We start from the raw sequence: 25,241 nt of genomic DNA on the forward strand, positions 1-25,241 counted from the left end.
GGAAATACTTGGCACCTGCTTGGTTTTGTCGATCAAGATCCAGAACACTTGGATTAGCATTTGGGTCCTGCTGCTTTGTCACCTCAAGTTCAACTCCATAACCATAGAAAAGAGGCCTGATGCATTTTGCAAAAGCACATTAGGTTATTATTTAGAAGAATGCTTTCTCTTTTGAAAATATCATCATCCGTATTCATATACTATTCTCTTTCTGTTTGGCCTGATGCTGTAGATTTGCAGAGAAGTGCCAATGACTTACATCATTATCTAACATCATTATGGCAAAGGAGCGGGGAAAATTTGAATGCATATTTAAAAGTACAAAAAACACAGCATTGTAAATCAACTATGCTCCAATAAAAATTTAAAACTATATATCCAAACAATAAAAATAAAAAAGTACAAAAAGCTGCCAGCAATACTACACCTTCCATTAGGTGGGCAGTTTATTCTTCATAAGATATTCCTCCCTGAAGTGTGAAACCTGAAGCTAATTCCAGTGTGCTCTGTGCCTCCTATACAGTATTGTAATTCAGATTTTTATTATTCCTTTAAAAATTATATTAAAAAATAAAGTTAGCTGTTTCAAGGTGAACAATTCAAGGACATTCCACAGTGTTTTGCAGCCACTGTCTCTGTCTCATTTGAAAATATTTCCATCACTCCAGAGTAAAAACTCTTACTCAACAGTTTGTCCCCCTTCCCTTCTAGCCCCAACCCCTGGCAACCACAGATCTGTGTTCTGTCTCGACGGATTTATCTGCTCTGGATTCTTTCACCTGTGTATTGGCTTTGAGGTCTATACATGCTAGGTTCTTGCTGACTGCACTCAGGTGGGCACTCAGCACTGAAGACCAACTCACTGCACTTTCTTCTGAGTGCCCCTTGCTCATTTCTCTACTAATGACCTCATCTCATTTTTAAAAACCAAAGTACTGTTTGTTCAATGAGGTCTTCTTTTTCCCATCACAGACTCCCTCCATCTGCCTTCCTGTGTACCCACAAACTACATGCTTTCTTCCTATTCAGTGGAAGAGTTATCTCCATTTCGAAGACCACCTCCTCATCCACTTGTGCTACAGATCACATCTTCTCTTGAGTTTAACTGATCCTCTTTGTCTCCTCTCTACTGGATCATTCTTATTAGCATACATCTTGATGCTTGTAGTTCTGCTGTTGTTGCTTCTCAGTTGCTTCAGTCGTGTCGACTCCGTGCGACCCCATAGACGGCAGCCAACCAGGCTCACCCATCCCTGGGATTCTCCAGGCAAGAATACTGGAGTGGGTTGCCATCTCCTCCTCCAATGCATGAAAGTGAAGTTGCTCAGTTGCGTCCAATTCTTCGCGACCCCATGGACTGCAGCCCACCAGGCTCCTCCGCCCATGGGATTTTCCAGGCAAGAACACCGGAGTGGGGTGCCATTGCCTTCTCCGTTTGTAGTGCTAGTATAGTCATTTAAACTGATGTATAGTATTTCGTGGCATGGGTATACCTTAATCCTCAGAGCTTTCTTCTCTAGCTTTGTTCACCAGGCCCGTGACTTTAGACACTTTATAACTTTAGGTAATTTGGCCAGTTCTTAGGCCAGTGTGCTTGGCATCACCCTCGACTCTTCTCTGGGTTTCAAATCCAATCCATTGCCACCTTGTGCCAGTCCCCTGGCCCATGCCAACTACTTCCCTGCTCTTAAACTATTTATCTTTCATATAGATTGTTGGAATATTCTCCTAAATTACTGTTTGGATTCTATTCTGATCTTACCCCTCATCGATTATTCTGATAGCAACCAAGCAATAGCTCTAGAAAACAAGTTTGATGTGTTATTCCTTTGATTTCAGTCTTTTAATCACTTCCACCATACATAAGTGATTTCTGCTCCCTTACCATGGTCCAGAAGACCATGTATGATCTGTCTGCTACCTATCTCTGTAATCCCATTCCTTACCACTTTTCCTTTGTTCATTCTCCTTCAGACATACTGGTCTTCTTGCTGTTTCTAATATGTCAAAAACATTTTCATTTATGGCCCTTGGGCTTGCTATTTCTTCTTTCTTTCTTATCCACATGTCCTTCCTTCAGTTATTACATGTTTCACATACTCACTTCACTTAGTTCTCATATATTCCCTTTTTAGATGGGTCTTTCCTGACCTGAGCACCATAACTCAGTTACATCCTCTCTCCAAGATCCATCCTGTCTCTCTCCAGCTTCTTGCATTGGATTTACTGTATGTCATATATCCATCCCTAGTGGCTCAGATGGTGAAGAATCTTCCTACAGTGAGCGAGAACCAGGTTTGATCCCTGGGTCAGGAAGATCCTCTGGAGAAGGGAATGGCAACCCACTCCACTATTCTTGCCTGGAGAATTCCATGAACAGAGAAGCCTGGTAGACTACAGTCCATGGGAACGCGAAGAGTCGGACATGAATGAGCAGCTAACATTTTCACTTTCATATATCCATCCACTCCCACCAGAATGCAACCTCCACGAGGTCAAGGCCTTTGTCTTGAAGTGAAGTGAAGTCAAGTCACTCAGTCGTGTCCGACTCTTTGCGATCCTGTAGACTGTAGCCTACCACGCTCCTCTGTCCATGGGATTTTCCAGGCAAGAGTACTGGAGTGAGTTGCCATTTCCTTCTCCAGAGGATCTTCCCGACCCAGGGATTGAACCTGGGTCTCCTGCATTGTAGGCAGATGCTTTGCTGTCTGAGCCACCAGGGAAGTCTTACACATTCCCATACCTGTAGCATCTAGTCAAGTGCCTTGCATATAGTAGGTTCTTAATAGATGTCGATGAAGCAATGGATAGATAATGTAGGTTGTTTTCAGTTTTTTAAAACTACAAAAAGTAACAGTGAGGATCAGGCAGAATGATGGGTGAGTTATTCTCCAGGGTATATCATGGTGAATTACTGGGGTGACCATGGTGAATACTGGCAACTTTACTTCACTAACTGAAGTCTAGACTAGTTGTTCCAGATTACCTATCTACCCACTGAATATGAACCTTTCCACTCACTGTTCTACATTGTTCTCAGCACTCCAACATTTTATCCCCAGAACTCCTGTATGTTTTTAAAAATTATTGAATACCCCCTTTTGTTTGTGTGTTATGTTTATCAGTGTTTATCTAATTAGAAAGTAAAACTAAGAAATTTCAAAGATTATTTGTTTGTTAATTTGTTCAAAAGACAATAGTAAAAATACATTCTGTCGATAAAATATTTTATAAGATATTAACATAAGAAAGTGTATCTTCCAAAACAGAAAAAATCAGAAAAGTGACAGCATTACATTTTTGAAAATCTTTGAATTTCTGGCATAAGTGAAGAAACTTGGGATTCTTGTATCAGCTTCTGCATTTGTTCAGTTGTGATATCATATATCTTGTAGCCTTGGGTAAAATGAGACTTTACATTTGAGAAAGAGTGAGCAGGAAGAGGCAAATAACTTATGATGATGATGCTTATGGTTTAGGCATCCACATTCCTTGGAAGGATCTCTCAGGACCCAGAGATCCCCAGACATCACATTTGGAACATGTGACCTGTGGAGATAGGGTGCTTGATTTTAATTTGTGTTTCTTCAGTTACCTGTGAGCTTGAGCCTTTAAAAAGTATGTTTATTGTCTTTCTTACTTCCTCTTCTGTGGATTGTTGGTTGATGTCTTTTGAGTTTAAAAAATACTTAAGTTACTAATTCCTTGTCTGGAATGTGCATTGCAAATGATGAGTAAGTGAGTGAAAGTTGCTCAGTAGTGTCCAACTCTTGGCGACCCCTTGTGACTCCATTGACTATACAGTTCGTGAAATTCTTCAGGCCAGAATACTGGAGTGGATAGGCTTTCCCTTCTCCAGGGGGCTCTTTCCAACCCAGGGATCAAACCCAGGTCTCCTGCATTGCAGGCAATTCTTTACCAGCTGAGCCACAGGGGAAGCCCAAGAATATTGGAGTGGGTAGCCTATCCCTTCTCCAGCAGATCTTCCCGACCCAGGAATCAAACCAGGGTCTGCTTGCATTGCAGGTGGATTCTTTACCAACTGAGCTATCAGGGAAGTCCTACCTTCTCCCTTAATCTGTGGCTTAAAAAATTTTTGTTTGTGGTACTAGTTTCATAATTCTTAAACATTAGTGATCTATTAATAGCTTTCTTTTTTTGTGATTTATTTTAGAGCTCCTTTAGTCCTCTGAAATCATAAAGATATTCTTCTATATTTTACAATTTTAGTTTTCATATTCAGGTCCTTAATTCCACACAGAATTAGCTTTCCTAAGGTGCACATGAGATCAAAATCTGTCCTATTACCTTCCAACTGCAGCCATGGGTCACAACATTTCCCAGCATCACTTATTGACCGGTGAATTCTTCTTCACTGATCTACAGTGTAGTCTTTGCCAAGGTCAGGTTTCTCTGCCACCTGTGCACTGTGGTTCTTCTCTTCTCGTGGTCTATTTGAATGTTTGGATCTATAATACTCAAAGTTAATCACTCATTATTAGCTGAGAAATACAACTAAATATCTGGTAGGGCATAACCCTCTATCCAAAAAAAATTGTTTTGACTGTTCTTGACCCTTTTCTTTCCAAATTAATTTTAAAATCAGAGTTCGAATATATAATCTTGTCAAGTTACAAACCTGTTGGGACTTTTCTAAACATTTCCAGCTTTTAAGGAAAAAGACTTGGCAATTAGTAGTAAATACATTAAATGTTTTCATGTTTTTTACTCCAGTGATTCTGTTTTGGGAATTATCATCTACTAAGATGGCAATCAGAAATGTAAAGATACAAAATTATAAAGAAATGTAAAGATACAAAAAGATGCATCTTATAAGTTCTTATTTTCTAGTTTTGTTGCTTTGTTTTTGCAAGTTCTTTTTTTAAAATTCAACAAATATTTATTGGACATCTACTATGTGCCAGGTATAGTTCTAACTGTCAGGGATTCATCAGTAAATACACATAAATGAATGAAATACATGGTTATGTTAGAAGAGAAGCAGAGATGTGTAAGAGAGACTGTGCCACTGAGTTGGCTCTGGGACACATGAAGAAATGAGGTGTGCTGAGAGAATATTGAGATTTTAAAAAGAGCGGCATGAGACCTAATTTAGAAGATGACAAGTAAGCAAAGACTAAGAGAAAAATCACTTTTGTTGAATTTCTTTAATATTCCTTAATATTAAGAGTATTATTATTTTTTCTTTTTTTAATGGTGTAGGCTTTTTATTAATATTTTTTTAATGTTCTCTGACTTTCAGTGTTGTGATAAAAATTTGAAAGTATCCCTGATAGATATAATTGTACCTGTGTTAAGTTCTTTTTTTTTAAAATATGTTTATTTATTTTAATTAGAGGTTAATTACTTTACAATATTGTATTAGTTTTCCCATACATCAACATGAATGTGTTAAGTTCTGTTGATAATACCTTACTTGAAAACTGACAAATATTAAACACCTAGGTATAAAAAGTTTGTTTTAAAGCTTTCAGAGTAATGATTTTTGAGCTCTTTTTGTTCTTTCGAAAAACAAAGAGTTAATAGTATTAGTAACCAGTCTATAATGCTGTTAATTAAATTTATTGATGGGAGGGATCCTGGTTTATCAAGCTTTTCTCTGAACTTGGAATATTATATCTAAACATTTACATATGGCTGATAAGCCCGTACATATGGACAGAAGCAAAGTAATCACATACACAGTTTAGGTCAAAACTTGACTATTTAGGGAAAGAAAGGGTTAATCTAGATTATCTGAATTGACTTTGATGGATGACCAGAAAATATCTTGATTTTCAGATCCCTTAGAGCCATGAATGGAAGCTAAAGATTTTAATGTATTTACTGATTTCTTTTGATTGGTAGTGGCTCTATGGAATGTTGTGTTGAGAAGGTACATCTTAAGTCATTGAGAAAAAATGTAATTGTTAGAAATGTCTGTGATGCAAAGAAAGAGGACAGACAGCCCTTGTGCCAAGTATTCATCAGCTTTGACCCACATTGGCAGAGTTAGCTTATGTGCCACATCAAGTCTGTGGACCCAGCATGTCAAGGTTTTGTAAAAACAAAACCAAAGGCTTGTGCTTCCTGTGCTTATAGAATCTGTACTGAAAACCAGTGAGCAGGAATGGACTGAGTCAATAGTCTAAAAGCTTCAGTCACAGAGAAGAAAGACTGAAGTCTCCGTCTCTAAGTGTGTGTCATAAGTCTAAGTGGAAAATGTGGCCGGTGGGCAGCCCAAAATGACATTCTTGTGTTAGAACCTGTGCAGATCAAGAAAGGCAACTAAAAACAGGAATATTCAGGACCTATCCATTAAGTGAACCGAGTGGAATTCTGCCAGCAGGTGTTTCCTGGTCATAGTGCCACTTTTCGTGAGGTGCTTACATCCTCCACCCTTCTTTGTTGCCTGTGGGAGGCTGTGCTCAGCATCTGGCACTAAGAGAAACATTAGAATTGCAGTCTTTTTTTAGCTTATTCTCACTAACTTTGAGTTTCATACCCTATTACTTTGCATCTTCAAACCTACTTTTTTCCCTCAGTTTGATTGAGAAATAACTGACATATATCACTGTGTAAGTTTGAGGTGTATAGCATGATGGTCCGATTTACATGTATTGTGAAATGATTATCATAAATGGGCCATCTTCTCATATCAACGTAATTAACAAAAGAAAAGAGAAAAAATTTTTCTTCTTATGGGGAGACCTCATAGTATTTACTCTCTTAACTTTTCTGTATCTCATACAGCACGGTTAACTATAGCCTTCGTGTTGTATATTACATCCCTAGTATTTATCTTGTAACTGGATGTTTGTACCTTTTGACCACCTTTTCTTATTTCCCCTCCCTCTTCCCCTTCACTTCTGGTAACCACAGGTCTGATTGTCTCTTTTCCTATGAATTTTTTTTTTTCCTCGTTTGGATACCACATATAAGTGAGATCATACAGTATTTGTCTTTAGCTGACTTACTTACTCAGCGTAATACCTTCAAGGTCCATCCATCTTGTCTCAAATGATAGAATTTTTCTCACTTTTTTGTGTTTGCAAGTACTCTTTCCTGTTCTGTGTATGTTGTCTTTTCACTTTGTTGTGTTGATGGTTTCTTCTGCTCTGTAGAAGCTTTGTAGTTTGATGGTAGTCCCACTTGTTCAGTTTTGATTTTGTTGCTTATGCTTTGTATTCTTCAGATATTATATTCAAAGAGTCAATACCATGATCTGTGTCAAGGAGCTTTATTTCCTATGTTTTCTTCTAGGAGTTTCATAATTGCAGGTCTTACATTTAAGTCTTTTGTAAGTGGTGTAAGGCATTTACTCTTTTACATGTGAATGTCCAATCATCTTAGCATCGTGTATTGAAAAGACTATCTTTTCTCCATTGCATATTCTTGGCTCCCTTGTCAATTATTAGTTGGCTGTATCTGCAAATCTTTTTTAAAGTAAAAGTTTAAGAGGAGTCTAAGTATTTAGCCATAAGAAAAAGGGTAACTAAAAGTTAGTGACTATGAATAAATATGGTTACCTAGGTATTCACAATGATGTTTATTAAAATGACTAATACTCATGTTATAAAGTTAAGAAAAAAAAGGATGGAAAATTACAAATAAATTGGCTTTATAATTAAAGCAAAAACTTCTTGACAAAATAAAATAACACTCCTAATTTTCTCATGGTTGATGTATTTTTTACAATTTTCTCTTAGTTACTGTTAGTTGCTTTTGAGTTATTGCTTCCCTCGAATAGGCTGTGTGCATGCTGGCTCACTTCAGTTGTGTCCGACTCTGCGGCCCTGTGGACCGTAGCCCACCAGGCTCCTCTGTCCATGGGATTCTCTAGGCAAGAATGCTGGAGTGGGTTGCCATGCCCTCCTCCAGGGGATCTTCTCAACCCAGGGATTGAACCTGCTTTTTTTTTTTTTTGTCTCCTGCATTGGCAGGTGGGTTCTTTACCATTAGTGCCACCTAGGAAGCCCAAAATACGGTGAGACTGCCTTTAATTAGCTTTATTGCAACCATAAGGCTTATAGATATTTCAGGAAGTAACATTGCCATTTCAGTATTAAAAAAGAAAAACCGAGGGAGGGTATGTATGTGTACTTATCGCTGATTCTTGTTGTGTGGCAGAAACCAACACAACATTGTAAAGCAGTTATCCTCCATTAAAGGAAAAAAAAAAACCTCTTTCAATCATTTTACTTACTTAAACTAAAATTTACATAAATACACATATACATACATCTCCATTATATCACCAATATCAGAATATCCTGCTGTGTTATTAACACTTTGCTTCATTTTTAATTTCAGCTCATCCCAGTGTCCAAAAGGTGGTGCTAGCATCATCTGCATCAGATATTCCTGTCCCATCTCCTCGTACTTCAGAAATTTCAGTTCCTGCTGATCTGGATAAGACGATAACAGAGCTAGCCGACTGGCTGGTATTGATCGACCAGATGCTGAAGTCCAACATTGTCACTGTCGGGGATGTAGAAGAGATCAATAAGACAATTTCGCGAATGAAAGTAGGTACCTAGTGTAAAGGTTTGTCATGGAAACACCACAGCACAGGAGTAGACAAGATCTGTTTGGATCGCTTCTGTTTATCTTAAGCTGTGCGAGAATGAGCTTCAAAAAATTCTTTTTTTTTTTTTAAGTGTTTCTTTCCCATTTAATCTGCCGTGTTTTCATCCCACTGAATTCTTAACTCACATAAATCATTTAAGCAACACTTCCTTAGGAACAGGAAGGCCACTGAAAGATGCCAGGATGCTTTCAACCAAATTTTCCATCATCTGTCCGACTTGCTTGATGAGTTGCACTTCCACTGTGAGGTGTCAGAGTGATGTTCTTCAACTCCAACAAAGGATGATCTCTGGGCAGGGACTCTGGGTACATCACATCCAACACTGCTGCCTTAATGAGCCGGGTCTGAAGGGCTTCCACCAGGGCGTCTTGATCAACTAGTAGACCTCTGCCGATGCTGATGAGGATCACGGTGGGCTTCATTAACCTCAGTTCCTGCCTCCTGATCAGGCCCTGGGTCTGGGGCGTCAGGCTCACAGCCAGCATCACAAAGTCCGACCGCTGAAGCAGGTCACCCAGCCTCTCACAGTACATGGCCCCAACAGCGTCCTTCTCCTCCAAATTTCAGTACTCTTCTGTTAATAAACCGCTTTGGGGGCTTCCCTGGTGGCTCAGATGGTAAAGCATCTGCCTGCAATGAGGGAGATCCGGGTTTGATCCCTGGGTCGGGAAGATCCCCTAGAGAAGGAAATGGCAACTCACTCCAGTATTCTTGCCTGGAAAATTCCATAGACGGAGGAGCCTGGTAAGCTACAGTCCATGCGGTTGCAAAGAGTCGGACGTGACTGAGCGATGTCATTTCACTTTCACAAGGAAAGCAACTGTGCTTGTGTCTGAAAAGCAGATGCAAAATGATTAATTAGGGGACTGTGTGGGAGCGAATGGCGACGAGCCCTTCCTCAGTGAAGTTATCGCCTCCGTCCACTCCTGGGTCCCGGTGGCACTGCAGAAGCTCAGATGCCAATGCACTGACTGGAGAGGCAGTAGGTCTGAAGCAGCCTGGCCCTACCGGGTTGCCTCCAAGACGCTCATGACATGGACCACCCTTCCGCCCCCAGCCCCTCCGAGCAGAGTCCACGTTCCTCTTAAAAGTTCTCGATCTTTCAGCCATTCTGGCTAGGTCTGATGAATAAAGCTTTTCTTGCATTTGTGTTGTTTTGGTTAAGAATGTGAGCTGAAGACTCTGTTTTTACGAGCTAAAACTGATATCCTAAATCTGGCGGTATCAGTATAAATGTAAACTGGTGTTAATTTAGTCCCTAGGGTCAAATAGGCATTTGTTGAAGTGCCTTTTCAACCTATATTTCATAATGAGCTTATTTAATTGTTGACATCATCAGTGAGGCTCTCCTGACTATAATTTTATTTCTATACATATGCCATTTGATATCAGTTTTAAAGTTCTTTCTCCATATTCAGTGTATTTTTGGTCCTGGGCTATATGTTGTCTAGGGATGCTGAAAAGAATATATCAGATAGAAACTAAGAATGAACTATGAAAAATAATAATATAATAGCAGCTATTACTAACTCTTATTAAGTGCTTAGTGTGTGCTAGATGTCTTTCTAAGTATTTAGCATGTATTATCTCATTCACTTTAACAATCTTGTGAAGTAGGTACCAGTTTTATCCCCATATTAAAGATATATGTGACCAGGCACAGTCTAATAAAAGCCACTGGGCAGGTACAGGCCGTGTGGTAGAGGAGCCAGGATAAAGAAGGGGTTACATCCACAGTGAAGGAATGCAGGCTATGTGGAAATTTTGATGCTCAGAGACAAAATAAATGACATTCCTGGTATAGGGACCAGGGAGAATAAAGATTTGAGGTGGGGAGCATGAGGGATGGTTCAATAGTTGTGCAATAAGGAGGTGTAGTGGGAAGTCAGTGAAGTCAAATCAAGTCCACCTTCTGGAGGAGCTTGTGGACTAAGCAAAGCTCTTTGGACTTTTAGTCTGTAAGCAATCGGTAAGCATCTTTTCTTCCCTTTTTAAAACTGTGGCTGGAGACTGATCATAAGAATGTTCTGCTTGAGTAAGAAGACTGGGAATAGTGCAAGAGATGCTTAAAACAAGGAGAAAAGCCCTTTCTGAGTGGCTGAGATGATGTCATTGCAATTAGTGGAAATCAGGAACAGAAGAGATGGAATGTGGATAAGGGTTTGATTGATTTAGTTTCAGATACGTTGTGTTAACAGGTCCTTATGCCACTTGCAAGGAAATGATCAGCATTCATTGAACTGTCTCTGTGTGATTCAGGATTAGAGCTTGTGTATGAGCCATTTAGAAATAATACTTGACACTATAGGAATAATTGAAATCTGAAAAGTTAGGGAATTCACAGAGGAAGAGCTGTGGATTCTCTTTGGAAGTTGTATATTTTAATCTTTATGGCTATGTGTGAGTTCTATGCTTAAAACACACCATTTTCCTAATATTGCTAATGTTTCCCTCCTAAGAAACTCAAACTTTCTCAAGCAGCAGTCTTTTATGTCTGTGCTGTGCTGTGCTTAATCACTCAGTTGTGTCCCACTCTTTGTGTTTAGGGTTATTTAATTTGCAGTTCTTCTAGTTCGAATTTTTCTAACCCCTCATCTCCACCCTATAGGTGCCATTAGTTTATGTTCATTTCTGTTGTAGGACAGATGTGCAGAGCATCGGTTGCAGAAATCACTGCTAATGTTTTTGGTTTTTGGTTGCACTAAGTCTTTGTCGCAGGGCGTGGGTTTCTCTAGTTGTGACACACAGACTCAGTAGTTGCCGCCTGCGGGCTTAGTTGCTCCAAGGCATGTGGGATCTTAGTTCCTAGAGCAGTGACTGAACCTGAATCCCTTGCACTGGGAGGTGGATTCTTAACCAGAGACCACCAGGGAAGTCCTCTTGCTGATGTTTTGAACATACTTTTTAGATTTCAAAGGGATTTTCTTCATTTAATCTCCTCAGACTTGATATAGCTGAACTGCAAGTGTTTTTATTATTTCTTTTTGTGGAAACAAGAGAGGTAAAATACCTTGCCTGGTGATCCAGATAAGTGGGAGAGCCAAGATTCGAACCTGGGGCCTCTGACTCCAGAGCCTGTACTTTCTCCTCTATAGCACTGATGCCTCACTGCTCCTTTCCTGAGGAAAACAACAGCTTGGATGGCAGCACACCAGTTATGCTTTGTTAGTGTTTTTATCGTACGGCTCATTAACCTATCTTAACGATCATTTTGTCTTGACAGATCACAAAGGCTGACTTAGAACAGCGCCATCCTCAGCTTGATTATGTCTTTACATTGGCACAGAATCTGAAAAATAAAGCTTCCAGTTCAGATGTGAGAACAGCAATCACTGAAAAATGTAAGATTTAAAAAATAAAATTAAACATCATCACTCACTTTCCTTGAAAATGGTAACATGCGCATTTTTGAAGATTATTCAGCCAGAAATTAACATTATTTGATAATTTAATATTTGATAATCTCTATTAATGAAATAGCTTTCCCTTGTTTTTTTTTATTTTTTGTGAAGATTGTCATAATTCCCTTATGAATTCCTTAAACTATGAACAGCATTACTTTTTAAGTGATTAGTAATACATTGAAGGTTTTTTTTTTTTTTTCATTTAGGTTAGAATTTCTTTTAAAGAAACCAAAAAGACAAAAGTTAGAGAAACCCATAGGAATGCAAATCCATTCAATTCATTCCAAAAATATGTGTTAAGTAGCTACTGTATACCTGTGTATCTGGCTCTAATTTGAGAATACTTTAGTTAAATACAACATGAAACAAAAATTAAATACAACTCAGCAGCAACAACGTTCCCTGTTTCAAATTGGCTTTTTGGCCTACAGGCATCTGTTAAATCTGTATGACATACAAAACAGTCAGGATTCTTAAGAATGTCATGTAGAGACAGTCACTGTCCATTTGCATCGTTCCCTTCCTCTCTGTAGCCCTCAGCACTGTCTGTAGCTGTTCTGAACAATATCTGTTCTTTATAACGTCCTGACATTTCCTAGTCTTCTTACCTTTATTCACATTATGTTTTCTTCTTCTTGGCCTTCTCTCCCCAGGTGAAATTCTACTCAGCAGATAAAGTGTCACCCACTCTGCGAAGTCTTTCCCACCCTCTTTTAGTCCCTGGTGAACTGTATTTTCTATCTTTAGTCCCTGCTATGGCCTTTCCCCCCTATAATTTCATTGTAGATTTCACTATTCATTCTCTCTCCCTTCTATAAGTTGTGAATATTCACCTCTTTGGCCCCAAGATTTCCCACACTGCCCAGTACCAATTAGGAACTTAACAAATATTTGTGGCAGAATATGAACTGGAAAGTATTTTATTACCTTGGCTAATATTTCTCAAGGAAAGTCAACTGTTCCCCCTATTAAACATGTTTTGATTTCAACATGAATGTGGCACCAGCAAAGTATAAGAGATGAGTTAGCAGAGAACTTTTAGTGTCTCACACTGTTGGTTTGTTTTTGCCAAGTGAGCCATTTTATTTCTTTTTAAATTAATTGATAGATTGTGTGTGTGTGTTCAGTTATGTCTGATTCTTACAACCCCATGGACTTGTAGCCCGCCAGGCTTTTCTGTCCAAGGGGTTCTCCAGGCAGGAAGGGTTGCCATTTGCTCCTCCAGGGGATCTTCCTGACCCATGGATTGAACCCAGTAGGAGGGTTCTTTACCACTAGTGCCACCTGGGAAGTCTCTTCTTTTTTGTAACTCCCTCTTAAAAATAGAAGAGAAATGAAAGTAGGAGAGAGAAAAGGAGAAGAGAAAGGGACCGAAAAAGAAAATCAAAGAAAGGAAAATAAAAAGAGTAAAAAAAAGGGAGAGGAAAAGAGTCAATATAGATTTTTTATAATAGAAACTGTTGATACATAGAACTTGAATCTCATTTACTTTTAGTGCTTCTCTTAAATATATAAAAACACTTCCTTTTAGAGAGGTTTCATGCTACAGAAAAACAAATGTGAAAAGAACTCTTAAATAGTTTGTTTTCTCTTAAAATCAATGCTACATTAGAGCATTTCCTTAGAGGATGACAAGTGACTGTATCTGTGGTCATAAGATTATATCATAAAGTACTGTCAAAAGTACTGTCACCTCCCTTCTTCAGACCAGGTTCTGTAAATATAAACTAGGTAAGAATTAATTTTTTAAATAATTTTTTGTTTATCAGTTTAAAATAATAAATATCTTTATTGTGAGATACTTTAATGCAATCAGAATAGAGTTTAATTCAACATTTTTTTCATCAAGGATGATTTCAAAAATGTATCAGTCATATAGTGTGGCAGACATAATAAAATTCCTTTAAAATGTATGTACCATTTGGCTACCTTTCTCTTTTCCATATGTGACCTTATTTATGATGAATTTGGTGTCATGTATATTTTCCTTTTCCTAATGGCTGCTTTCTGGGATCTTTTTTTTTTTTAAATGTAATGCCTCCTCCAGTGGAAAAGGTCAAGAACCAGTGGGATAACACCCAGCACGGTGTGGAGTTAAGACGGCAGCAGCTGGAGGACATGATTGTTGACAGTCTCCAGTGGGATGACCACAGGGAGGAGACGGAGGAGCTCATGAGAAAGTATGAGGCTCGCCTCTACATTCTTCAGCAGGCTCGAAGGGATCCCCTTGTCAAACAGATTTCTGATAATCAAGTAAGTAAGGCTCATTAGTTACTTTCTGGCATTACCAATTTGTGGGATATGCTTTTTTAGTCTATTGTTAACCAGAATTTTTAGGACCCTTGTCATAAAGTTTTCCCAAGGGCTTAGAATGTACATTGAAATTTATATAAAGAATTTGACCAGGAAGGTTTTTTTGGAAAATTCCTAGAGTAATAACGAGTAGAAATGTACTTGTATCCCAGAATTACAGCTCACTGATTCTTTGCAGATGGAACACACCCATGAACCAGCATCTAGAAAGAAAACGCCTTCAGAATCCCAGGAATCCTCCTTTTACTCCCTTCTGTAATTATGTTGAAGGTCATTTTTATTTTTGAAATCTCCCAAAATTTTCATGAGGGCTAATGTAGTGAACTCCAGGAGTTGGTGATGGACAGGGAGGCCTGGTGTGCTGCGATTCATGGGGTGACAAAGAGTCAGACACGACTGAGCGACTGAACTGAACTGAATTGAACTGAATGTAGTGAACAAGGGCTTCCCTAGTGATGCTAGTGGTAAAGAACCCTCCTTCCAATGCAGGAGACTTAACAGATGTGGGTTTGATCCCTGGATCAGGAAGATCTCCTGGAGGAGGGCATGGCAGCCCACTCCTCTCATGCCTGGGGAATCCCAAGGACGGAAGAGCCTGGCAGGCTACAGTCCAGAGGGTCACAAAGAGTCAGACATGACTGAAGAGACTTAGCAGACATGTAGTGAACAAATCAAGTATTAAGTTTAGTTTAATACCTTTATAACCAAACTGTTTTATCAATATCATCAGAGCAAGTACCTTTTTATGATTAGTTTGACTGTAGAGTTAATGATATTGAATACTTATGGTACTTCAAAGTGCTACTTTAAATCTCTCTACAATCATAAAGAATATTCTTGAATTGGAGGTTATGGTTGTTAGGTTATATTTTGGTGTAACATTGATTTGCCCTTCAGATAGCCTAGATGAAGGTGTATGCTTGTGAAGGATATAATATAGAATATATGGGGAGCAAAATCTGAAACAGGACAGCATGTTTTTATTCTTCAGACCTGTAGACTTATCATGATTGCTATTTAAAAATCAACTGGCCAGTATCCTGGTTTTCCAGATCATTCTCTGTCTATGCTATCTGCTATGCTATCACTATCATTCGCTATGCTATCTGCTGATTTGTTTTAACCAAATGACTCAAAAAATAATAATCAGCAAAGCCGTTCAACTCTTAACCAGAGGAATACAATTGAAAGCGATATCAATGTTTCAATCATTATATTCAGAATATTCTTTTCTAATTAACAGCATTAGCATGAAAAGGGAAAAAGATATGACACTGAAAGATGAACTCCCCAGTTTGGTAGGTGCCCAATGTGCTATTGGAGAAGAGTGGAGAAACAACTCCAGAAAGAATGAACTGATGGAGCCAAAGTGAAAACAGTGCCCAATTATTCATGTGACTGGTGATGGAAGTAAAGTAAAGTGCTGTAAAGAACAGTATTGCATAGGAACCTAAAATGTTAGGTCCATGAATCAAGGTAAATTGGAAGTCGTGAAAAAGGAGATAGCAACAGTGAACATTGACATTTTAGGAATCAGTGAACTAAAGTGGACTGGAATGGGTGAACTTCATTTAGATGATACTCATATCTACTACTTTGGGCAAGAATTCCTTAGAAGAAATGAAGTAGCCATCATAGTCAACAAGAGTCTGAAATGCAGTGCTTGGGTGCAATCTCGAAAATGACAGAATGATCTCTGTTCGTTTCCAAGGCAAACAATGCAATATCACAGTAATCCAAGTCTGTGCCCCAACCAGTATTGCTGAAGTAGTGAATTTGAACAGCTTTATGAAGACCTATAAGAACTTCTAGAATTAACATACAAAAAGGATGTCCTTTTCATCACAGGGGACTGGAATGCAAAAGTAGGAAGTCAAAGAGATACCTGGAGTAACAGGCAAGTTTGGCCTTGGAGTACAAAACAAAGCAGGGCAAAGACTCACAGAGTTTTGCAAGAGAATGCACTGGTCATAGCAAACACCTCTTCCAACAACACAAGAGATTACTGTACACATGGACATCACCAGATGGTTGACACCTAAATCAGATTGATGATATTCTTTGCAGCCAAAGATGGAGAAGCTCTGTACGTCAGAAAAACAAGACTGGGAGCTGACTATGGATCAGATCATGAACTCCTTATTGCCAAATTCAGACTTAAGTTGAAGAAAGTAGGGAAAACCACTAGACCATTGAGTTCTGACCTAAATCAAATCCCTTAAGATTAAACAGTGAAAGTGACAGATTCAAGGGATTAGATCTGATTGACAGAGTGCCTGAAGAACTATGGACAGAGGTTGGTGACATTGTACAGGAGGCAATGATCAAGACCATCCCTAAGAAAAAGAAATGCAAAAAGGCAAAATGGTTGTCTGAGGAGATCTTACAAATAGCTGAGAAAAGAAATGAAGCAAAAGGCAAAGGAGAAAAGGAAAGATATATCCATCTGAATGCAGAGTTCCAAAGAATAGCAAGGAGAGATAATAAAGCCTTCCTCAGTGAACAATGCAAAGAAATAGAGGAAAACAATAGAATAGGAAAGACTAGAGATCTCTTCAAGAAAATTAGAGATACCAAGGGAACATTTCATGCAAAGATGAGCAAAATAAAGGACAGAAATGGTATGGACATAACAGAAGCAGAAGATATTAAGAAGAGGTGGCAAGAATACACCGAAGAACTATACAAAAAAGATCTTCATAACCCAAATAATCATGATGGTGTGATCACTCACCTAGAGCCAGACATCTTGAAATGTGAAGTCACATGGTCCTTAGGAAGCATCACTACAAACAAAAACTAGTGGAGGTGATGGAATTCCAGTTGAGCTCTTTCAAATCCTGAAAGATGATGCTGTGAAAGTGCTGCACTCAATATGCGAACAAATTTGGAAAACTCAGCAGTGGCCACAGGACTAGAAAAGGTCAGTTTTCATTCCAATCCCAAAGAAAGGCAGTGCCAAAGAATGCTCAAACAACCGCACAATTGCACTCATCTCACGCTAGCAAAGTAATGCTCAAAATTCTCCAAGCCAGGCTTCAACAACTTCCAGATGTTCAAGTTGGATATAGAAAAGGCAGAGGAATCCGAGATCAAATTGCCAACATTCATTTGATCATCGAAAAAGGAAGAGAGTTCCAGAAAAACATCTATTTCTGCTTTATTGACTATGCCAAAGCCTTTGACTGTGTGGATCCCATTGAACCGTGGAAAATTCTGAAAGAGATGGGAATATCAGACCCTTTACCTGCCTCCTAAAGCAACAGTTAGAACTGGAGATGAAGCAACAGACTGGTTCCAAATCAGGAAAGGAGTACATCGAGGCTGAGTATTGTCATCCTGCTTATTTAACTCATTTACAGAGTACATCATGAGAAATGCTGGGCTGGACAGAGCACAAGCTGGAATCAAGATTGCTGGGAGAGATATCAATAACTTCAGATATGCAGATGACATCACCCTTATGGCATAAAGCTAAGAAGAGCTAAAGAGCCTCTTGATGAAAGTGAAAGAGGAGAGTGAAAAAGCTGTCTTATAACTCAGCATTCAAAAAATGAAGATCATGGTATCCAGTCCCATCACTTCATTGCAAATAGATGGAAAACAATGGAAACAGTGAGAGATTTTATTTTCTTGGGCTCCAAAATCACTGCTGACAGTGATTGCAGCCATGAAATTAAAAGATGCTTCCTCTTTGGGAGAAAAGCTATGACCAACCTAGACAGCATATTAAAAAGCAGAGACATTACTTTGTCAACAAAGGTCCATCTAGTCAAAGCTATGGTTTTTCCAGTAGTCATGTATGGATATGAGAGTTGGACCGTAAAGAAAGCTGAGTACCTAAGAACTGATGCTTTTGAACTGTGCTGTTGGAGAAGATTCTTGAGAGTCCCTTGAATTGCAAGGAACTCATACCAATCAATTGTAAGGGAAATGGTCCTGACTGTTCATTGGAAGGACTGATGCTGAAGCTGAAACTCCAATACTTTGGCCACCTGATGTGAAAAACTGACTCCTTGGAAAAGACCCTGATGCTGGGAAAGATTGAAGGCAGGAAGAGAAAGGGATGACAGAGAATGAAATGGTTGGATTGCATCACTGACTCTATGGACATGAGTTTGAGCAAGCTCTGGGAGTTGGTGATGGATAGGGAAGCCTCACATGCTGTAGTTCCTGAGGTTACAAAGAGTCAGACATGAGTGAGTGACTGAAGTGAATTAGCAGCATGGTTCTGTTCTGGTACTCTAGGGTGGATTTTTCTGCTAGTTGCTACAAAAATTATGGGAACATTCATTTGTCATTTAGGTTTCATGGGGAGTATCTTGATGCAGGCAGAGAAGGCAATGACAACCCACTCCAGTACTCTTGCTTGGCAAGTGCCATGGACAGAGGAGCCTGGTAGGCTGCAGTCCATGGGGTTAATAGGAGTCGGACATAACTGAGGGACTTCACTTTTACTTTTCACTTTCATGCATTGGAGAAGGAAATGGTGACCCACTCCAGTATTCTTGCCTGGCGGATCCCAGGGACCAGGGAGCCTGGTGGACTGCCGTCTATGGGGTCGCACAGAGTCAGACACGACTGAAGTGACTTAGCAGCAGCAGCAGCAGCAGCAGCAGCAGCATCTTGATGCAGGGGCTCTCAGGGGAAAAAAAAATGTATCATAAAGCTAATGCCTATGGACACACAGCATCAATATAATTTATTCAGGCACTCTCAGTAACCCTTGCTTCACTACTGGATCCACCCAAGAGTTAACTTTGTAAGCAGGCATAGTGATCCAGGGGCAAGAAGATTTGCATATTGTCAACCTTTCTGTATCTCCAAGTGCATATAGAGGAACTAACTCTATGGTAAATTCATTCTTCTGAGATGCATATTCCTCTTACGATCAGATGCATAGCATTTGTAATGAACAAGGCAAATGGTTTCAGGAATTAAAATATATCAAAGAGGAAAAGATAGTAATCTTTTAACACCATCTGCTATGTCCTTGCTATGTACTTGATCACTTTTCACTTCCAGAATTATTTTTGTTTGAGCTTACATGCAAGAGTTTGTCTTATAATGTGTTCTTTTCTTTTGATATCTGTGTCTGAAACATATTAAAACCTATTGAAAGGACCAAGTGTTTCAGTCATATTTGTAACTGAGTGATCCAGTCTTAATGATTACATCTGAAATTACACCTTAGATGCTGCTTCAAGAACTAGCTGCTGGAGATGGTGTTGTAATGGCATTCGATAATGTCCTGCAGAAACTGCTGGAAGAATATGGCAGTGATGACACAAGAAATGTGAAAGAAACCACGGAGTACTTAAAAACATCATGGATCAATCTAAAACAAAGGTATTGCTGAGGCTTTGACAGGTGTATGTATGTATATTGTCAAGTTGAGAATTTGATTGCTTTGGCTTTCTCATGGAAGCATATAGAAGATGTCCCTACTAGATGCATATTTTATTATTATTATTTTTAAAAATATTATGCTATGCTGAGTTAGTGTTATCACACTTAATATAGTGTGATACGTTAGCTAATTGAATTTCTGCAATGGAGTTCTTCCTTGATTAAATCTAAACCTTGACAGTGATCATTTTATGAGTTCTGATTTTCTTATGCCTCTCAGCGTTGCCTAGAATACATTTGGTGGTACTCTGATGGTAAGGAACACTTTGGTATTATGGCACCTCAGGGTAACATTATTCCTAATAGTGAAACATGTGCTATGTGACCAGGTTATCCTCATTTGAGGCTGAGAACACATGGATCCACACTAGACTCCTGAAATGTACTAAGTGTATATTGGGCTTCAACTCATTTATTATCTTTTCTTTCCATTACTCTGTCTTGTCAGTTTGTTTGGGACAGTCTAAAATAGCATATGTTTATAAGAGACATTTTTATGTCACTTGAACATCTAGAATTTGAGGCAGTGTTAACAGTAGTTAGCATCTCTTTAAGGCTGCATATTTATATTCATCTTCAGTAAAAGAAAGTGTGTACTTCCTGCATAGTACTGGGAATACCTGTGTCTAAATGAAATTATGGCTTCACACGCATCTTTTATATTGAGATGCAAATGCCTGAAAGCTAATTTGATATCAAAACCACATACATTTTGCAGTGAATAAAATGGAACACTTTATTATACATATTACAGGTAATGAATTATAGCCAAATGTTTGTAACAGTTTGATCTGGATGTATTTTGTACATTTTTAAAATGTCATTTTTAGTTAGAATCTATATTGTAAATTTTGGGAAACTCAAAGAAAATTATGAGGCAGTTCATGAATGTGAATATGTTGCTCTGTCTCCCTTGGATTCTGGAGAAAATAAAAACAAGTGTAGGAAATACAAAACTCTGAAGTGGTTAAAGCAGAATATAGTTGTAATATTGATCTTTCTAGCATTTTAGAACAACTGCTTTTCTTTTGTTGTGACTACGTAAACCGTGAACTTCCAGATGTTCAAGCTGGTTTTAGAAAAGGCAGAGGAACCAGAGATCAGATTGCCAACATCTGCTGGATCATTGAAAAAGCAAGAGAGTTCCAGAAAAACATCTCTTTCTGCTTTATTGACTATGCCAAAGCCTTTGACTGTGTGGATCACAAGAAACTGTGGAAAATTCTGAAAGAGATGGGAATACCAGACCACCTGACCTGCCTCTTGAGAAACCTATATGCAGGTCAGGAAGCAACAGCTAGAACCGGACATAGAACAACAGACTGGTTCCAAATAGGAAAAGGAGTATGTCAAGGCTGTATATTGTCACCCTGCTTATTTAACTTGTATGCAGAGTACATCATGAGAAACACTGGGCTGGAAGAAGCACAAGCTGGAGTCAAGATTGCCGGGAGAAATATCAATCACCTCAGATATGCAGATGACACCACCCTTATGGCAGAAAGTGAAGAGGAACTAAAAAGCCTCTTGATGAAAGTGAAAGAGGAGAGTGAAAAAGTTGGCTTAAAGCTCAACATTCAGGAAATGAAAATCATGGCATCTGGTCCCATCACTTCATGGGAAATAGATGGGGAAACAGTGAAAACAGTGTCAGACTTTATTTTTGGGGGCTCCCAAGTCCCTGCAGATGGTGATTGCAGCCATGAAATTAAAAGACGCTTACTCCTTGGAAGAAAAGTTATGACCAACCTAGATAGTATATTCAAAAGCAGAGACATTACTTTGCCAACAAAGGTCCGTCTAGTCAAGGCTATGGTTTTTCCAGTGGTCATGTATGGATGTGAGAGTTGGTCTGTGAAGAAAACTGAGCACTTAAAAATTGATGCTTTTGAACTGTGGTGTTGGAGAAGACTCTTGAGAGTCCCTTGGACTGCAAGGAGATCCATCCAGTCCATTCTGAAGGAGATCAGCCCTGGGTGTTCTTTGGAGGGAATGATGCTGAAGCTGAAACTCCAGTACTTTGGCCATCTCATGTGAAGAGTTGACTCATTGGAAGGGATTGGAAGCAGGAGGAGAAGGGAACGACAGAGGATGAGATGGCGTCACTGACTCGATGGACCTGAGTCTGAGTGAACTCCGAGAGTTGGTGATAGACAGGGAGGCCTGGTGTGCTGCGATTCATGGGGTCGCAAAGAGTCGGACATGACTGAGTGACTGAATTGAACTGACTGAAGCATTGTAAAACTAAGGCGGGAAAGAAGGGGAATTAAAAGCATCTTTGAAGTACAAACTTACATTCTGGGGATGTAATGTAAAGCATGGTAATTATGGTTAACAGTACTGTATATTTGAAAGTTACTAAATCTTAAAAGTTCCCATCACAAAAAAAGTCTGTAACCATGTGTGGTCATGGATGTTAACTAAACCTGCTGTGCAAATCATTTTGCAATATATACATGTATCAGATCATGGTAAGCTAATACAGTCAAATATGTCAATTGTATCTCAGTTAGAAACCCCAAACGTAACACTGAGAGAGATCATCCTTAAGCATACTTTGCCTGTGTTTCCAAATATTCCATCTGTAAGAATTATGACTTTGTTTATATTGTAAACAATACCGGAAAAATTGATCACTTTGGAATGTGTGGCCTGCTTTATTTAGCAACTCCAGTTCTTTTTTTTTGGCTTTTACTTTGTAAATATTTTAAGACAGCCTACAGCAGTAGTTAGATTAGATGGAAGAGGCAATTAAAAATGAATTATATTCCAAGGTGATCTTTCATTTATCAAAGCTGAAACAACCACAGTGTTCCAGTTTCATAGTAGTTAACAAGTCATTCTCCTTATTTTCTTTCTGCATTTCAGGGGGAGATAAATAAACATGTTAATATTTAGATATGATTTAAATATATTATCTCTAAAGCAGAGAAAATACAACAAAATTGTGGCTCACAGAATCCCAACATGAATAATAGCTCTATTGCTAGGATTTTCTCTTTTAAACAGAATGATATTTACAATTTTTAACTGTTTAATTGGAGATATTTCTAGAATATAGAAATTTTTCCTTGCCTTCTTAAGTATAGTACGTGAACCTATATAAACATTTTTTGAATTCTTGGCATTATTGTTATGAAGATAGAATTAAGGAACTTTAAGAGCTGTACATGACCCTATAGTTCACTTAAACTGGTGTTTCTTAACCTTTTTGACATTATCATCCCCCTTTAAGAACATTTTCAGTTTCCTGTTGCCAAGATATTGTAATACTGTGATCTGTCTTGGTACTTTATAGTTATACGATTTCTTCCTAAAGAGTCAGTTTTTCTCACTGCCTCTACCACTTCACTCCGCCAAAAAACCATTTATCTCTTCCATTGAGAATACTTGGTTTTCTGTAATGCTCTTAGGCTCGGAGAAGGTAAATGACATGTTTAAAGGCACAGAGCAGAGCCAAAATGACATTTTTCTAAACTGAATTGTGACAGTGCTCTCCATGTTCTGAAGAATTGGTAGCAAATTTATTGAGGTTGCTATGCTTTGTGCCTTGTTTTTAGTGTATAAATTTTACTGGGCATCTCCTCATGGTCAGGCTCTGTGCTAAGCTCTTCCCTTGTATTATTTTATCCTCACAACAACCATAAGAGATAGGCAGAATTTTCATCAATGTTGTCAATGAATAAATTGAAGCAGAGAGAAGTTAGGCAAGACCTAAGATCACACAGCTCACATGGACAGAGCTGAGACTGGAATCCAAATCTTTTTGCCTATGCTGTCGGGCTCTTATATTCCTTTAAAGTAGTTTTATTTTTCTTCTTTGTTATCAGAACTGTAGCTGTTGCTGATGATGGCTCTGTGTACCCATCTCTTGGATCTTTGGCATTCCAGTTACTGGTTCTTATCTGTGCTGAGTTTAGAAACCTGATCTGATTAAAGATATGGGAGCATCTGCTATGAATAAATGTAACTCTCTTCCGGAACGTGGCCGTTGTGCCTGTTGTAGTGGCCGTGGAACAGCCGTATACTGTGGTTTTTCCCTTATTGTCCAGCCATATTCTGAATGTACATCATTGTCAGCCAGATTCTGGAGGGTGAAGGGTTATTAGATTGCCACGGAACACTGTTATTGTGGCATAATGTGTGAAGTTTAATATCAGCTTTCAAAGGAAATGTTTTGTCTGAATTGCAGTTTGACTAAGTAATTTGGCCATTCACAGTTACAGGTCCACAGTCCCTTATCTGTCATACCAAAATCCAATAGGCTCTGATAACCGAATGCTTTGAATTGACATGAGGCTATTTATTATAGTCTTTATTTACCCTGCTTAGTGCAAATAACTTTGTTCCTGGCTGCAGAAATATTAATGTGTTTGCTACTTCAGACTGTAGTTGGGGTTAATATGCCATTTAGGTACATTCATAATGGTTTCCTAATGTACAAAAAAATTCTTAATTCTTAAACATAACTGGCTCTTGATATTTTGGATTCTATAACCAACAGGTCTGTGTCTAACATTTGAAACTAATTGAAATACCTTGTGCTTTGTTGTGTCCAACTCTTTGCAACCCCATGGACTGTAGCCTGCCAGGCTCCTCTGCCCATGGAATTTCCCAGGCAAGAATACTGGAGTGGGTTGCCATTTCTACTCTAGGGGATCTTTCCTACTCAGGGATCTGACCTGTGTCTCCTGCATCGGCAGATGGATTCTTTACCACTTAGGGCCACCTGGGAAGCCTAGGACATATCTTGATTACCATTCTTTTCACCAGTGAATTTTTTTTTCTTACATTTCTTAATGCCCATTAACAAATTCTGTAACGCACATTGAGATAATGATAGTTGAAATTTACTAATAGTAACTTTCAGAGTGTAGATGCCTCAGCTGGATCTGAAATGTTATTTTAACCCTGGAGTGCATATATTCATGTATTTGTGTAAGTATATACACATACGCACACACTTGCACATATACATGTGCACACAGTTATTTATCCTGAAATATTGTGAGGGAAATGAGACAATATAACTTTATGTTATAAAGAATAAATGATCCTATAGATCATTAATTACTGGATATTTTCTTCTTTGTCCTCATTCCCTGGAAGCCAGCTTTTGCTGCCTATGTTAATGCATTTCTTGGTTTGTATAGGCAGGATAAAAAGCACACTGGCTTTGGTATCTAATAGTCCTTGATTGACATCTGTACTTTATTCACTTATTTGTGTGAACTTTGACCAAGTTATTTCAATTCACTGAGTTTCAGTTCCTTGCTTCTTCTTGTTGTTTGTTGTTTTAGTCACTAAGTTATTATATCTGACTTTTTGTGTCCCCGTGGACTGTAGCCCACCAGCCTCCTCTGTCCATGGGATTTTCCAGGCACGAATACTGGAGTGGGTTCCTCCTCTAGGGACTCTTCTCAACTCATATATGAAAACTGCATCTCCTGCATTGGCAGGTAGATTCTTTAGCACTGAGCCACCAAGGAAGCCCCCGCTTGTACAGGACATAATATCTAATGAGT

General features: G+C 38.8%; 1 protein-coding gene across 12 annotated transcripts in view; it reads left to right on the forward strand.

Moving 5' to 3' along the window:
- Positions 1 to 25,241, forward strand: part of UTRN (utrophin) — a 547,129-nt gene that overhangs the window by 254,729 nt on the left and 267,159 nt on the right. For all 12 annotated transcript variants that reach the window (XM_040238622.1, XM_040238626.1, XM_040238624.1 and 9 more), the window contains 4 exons: positions 8,314 to 8,528; positions 11,814 to 11,931; positions 14,042 to 14,247; positions 19,502 to 19,656. In XM_040238622.1, the coding sequence (XP_040094556.1) occupies positions 8,314 to 8,528; positions 11,814 to 11,931; positions 14,042 to 14,247; positions 19,502 to 19,656 (694 nt within the window). The remainder of the gene's footprint in view (positions 1 to 8,313; positions 8,529 to 11,813; positions 11,932 to 14,041; positions 14,248 to 19,501; positions 19,657 to 25,241) is intronic.

Source organism: Oryx dammah, unplaced genomic scaffold (assembly GCF_014754425.2).
Source record: "Oryx dammah isolate SB20612 unplaced genomic scaffold, SCBI_Odam_1.1 HiC_scaffold_4, whole genome shotgun sequence".
Classification (NCBI taxonomy): domain Eukaryota; kingdom Metazoa; phylum Chordata; class Mammalia; order Artiodactyla; family Bovidae; genus Oryx; species Oryx dammah.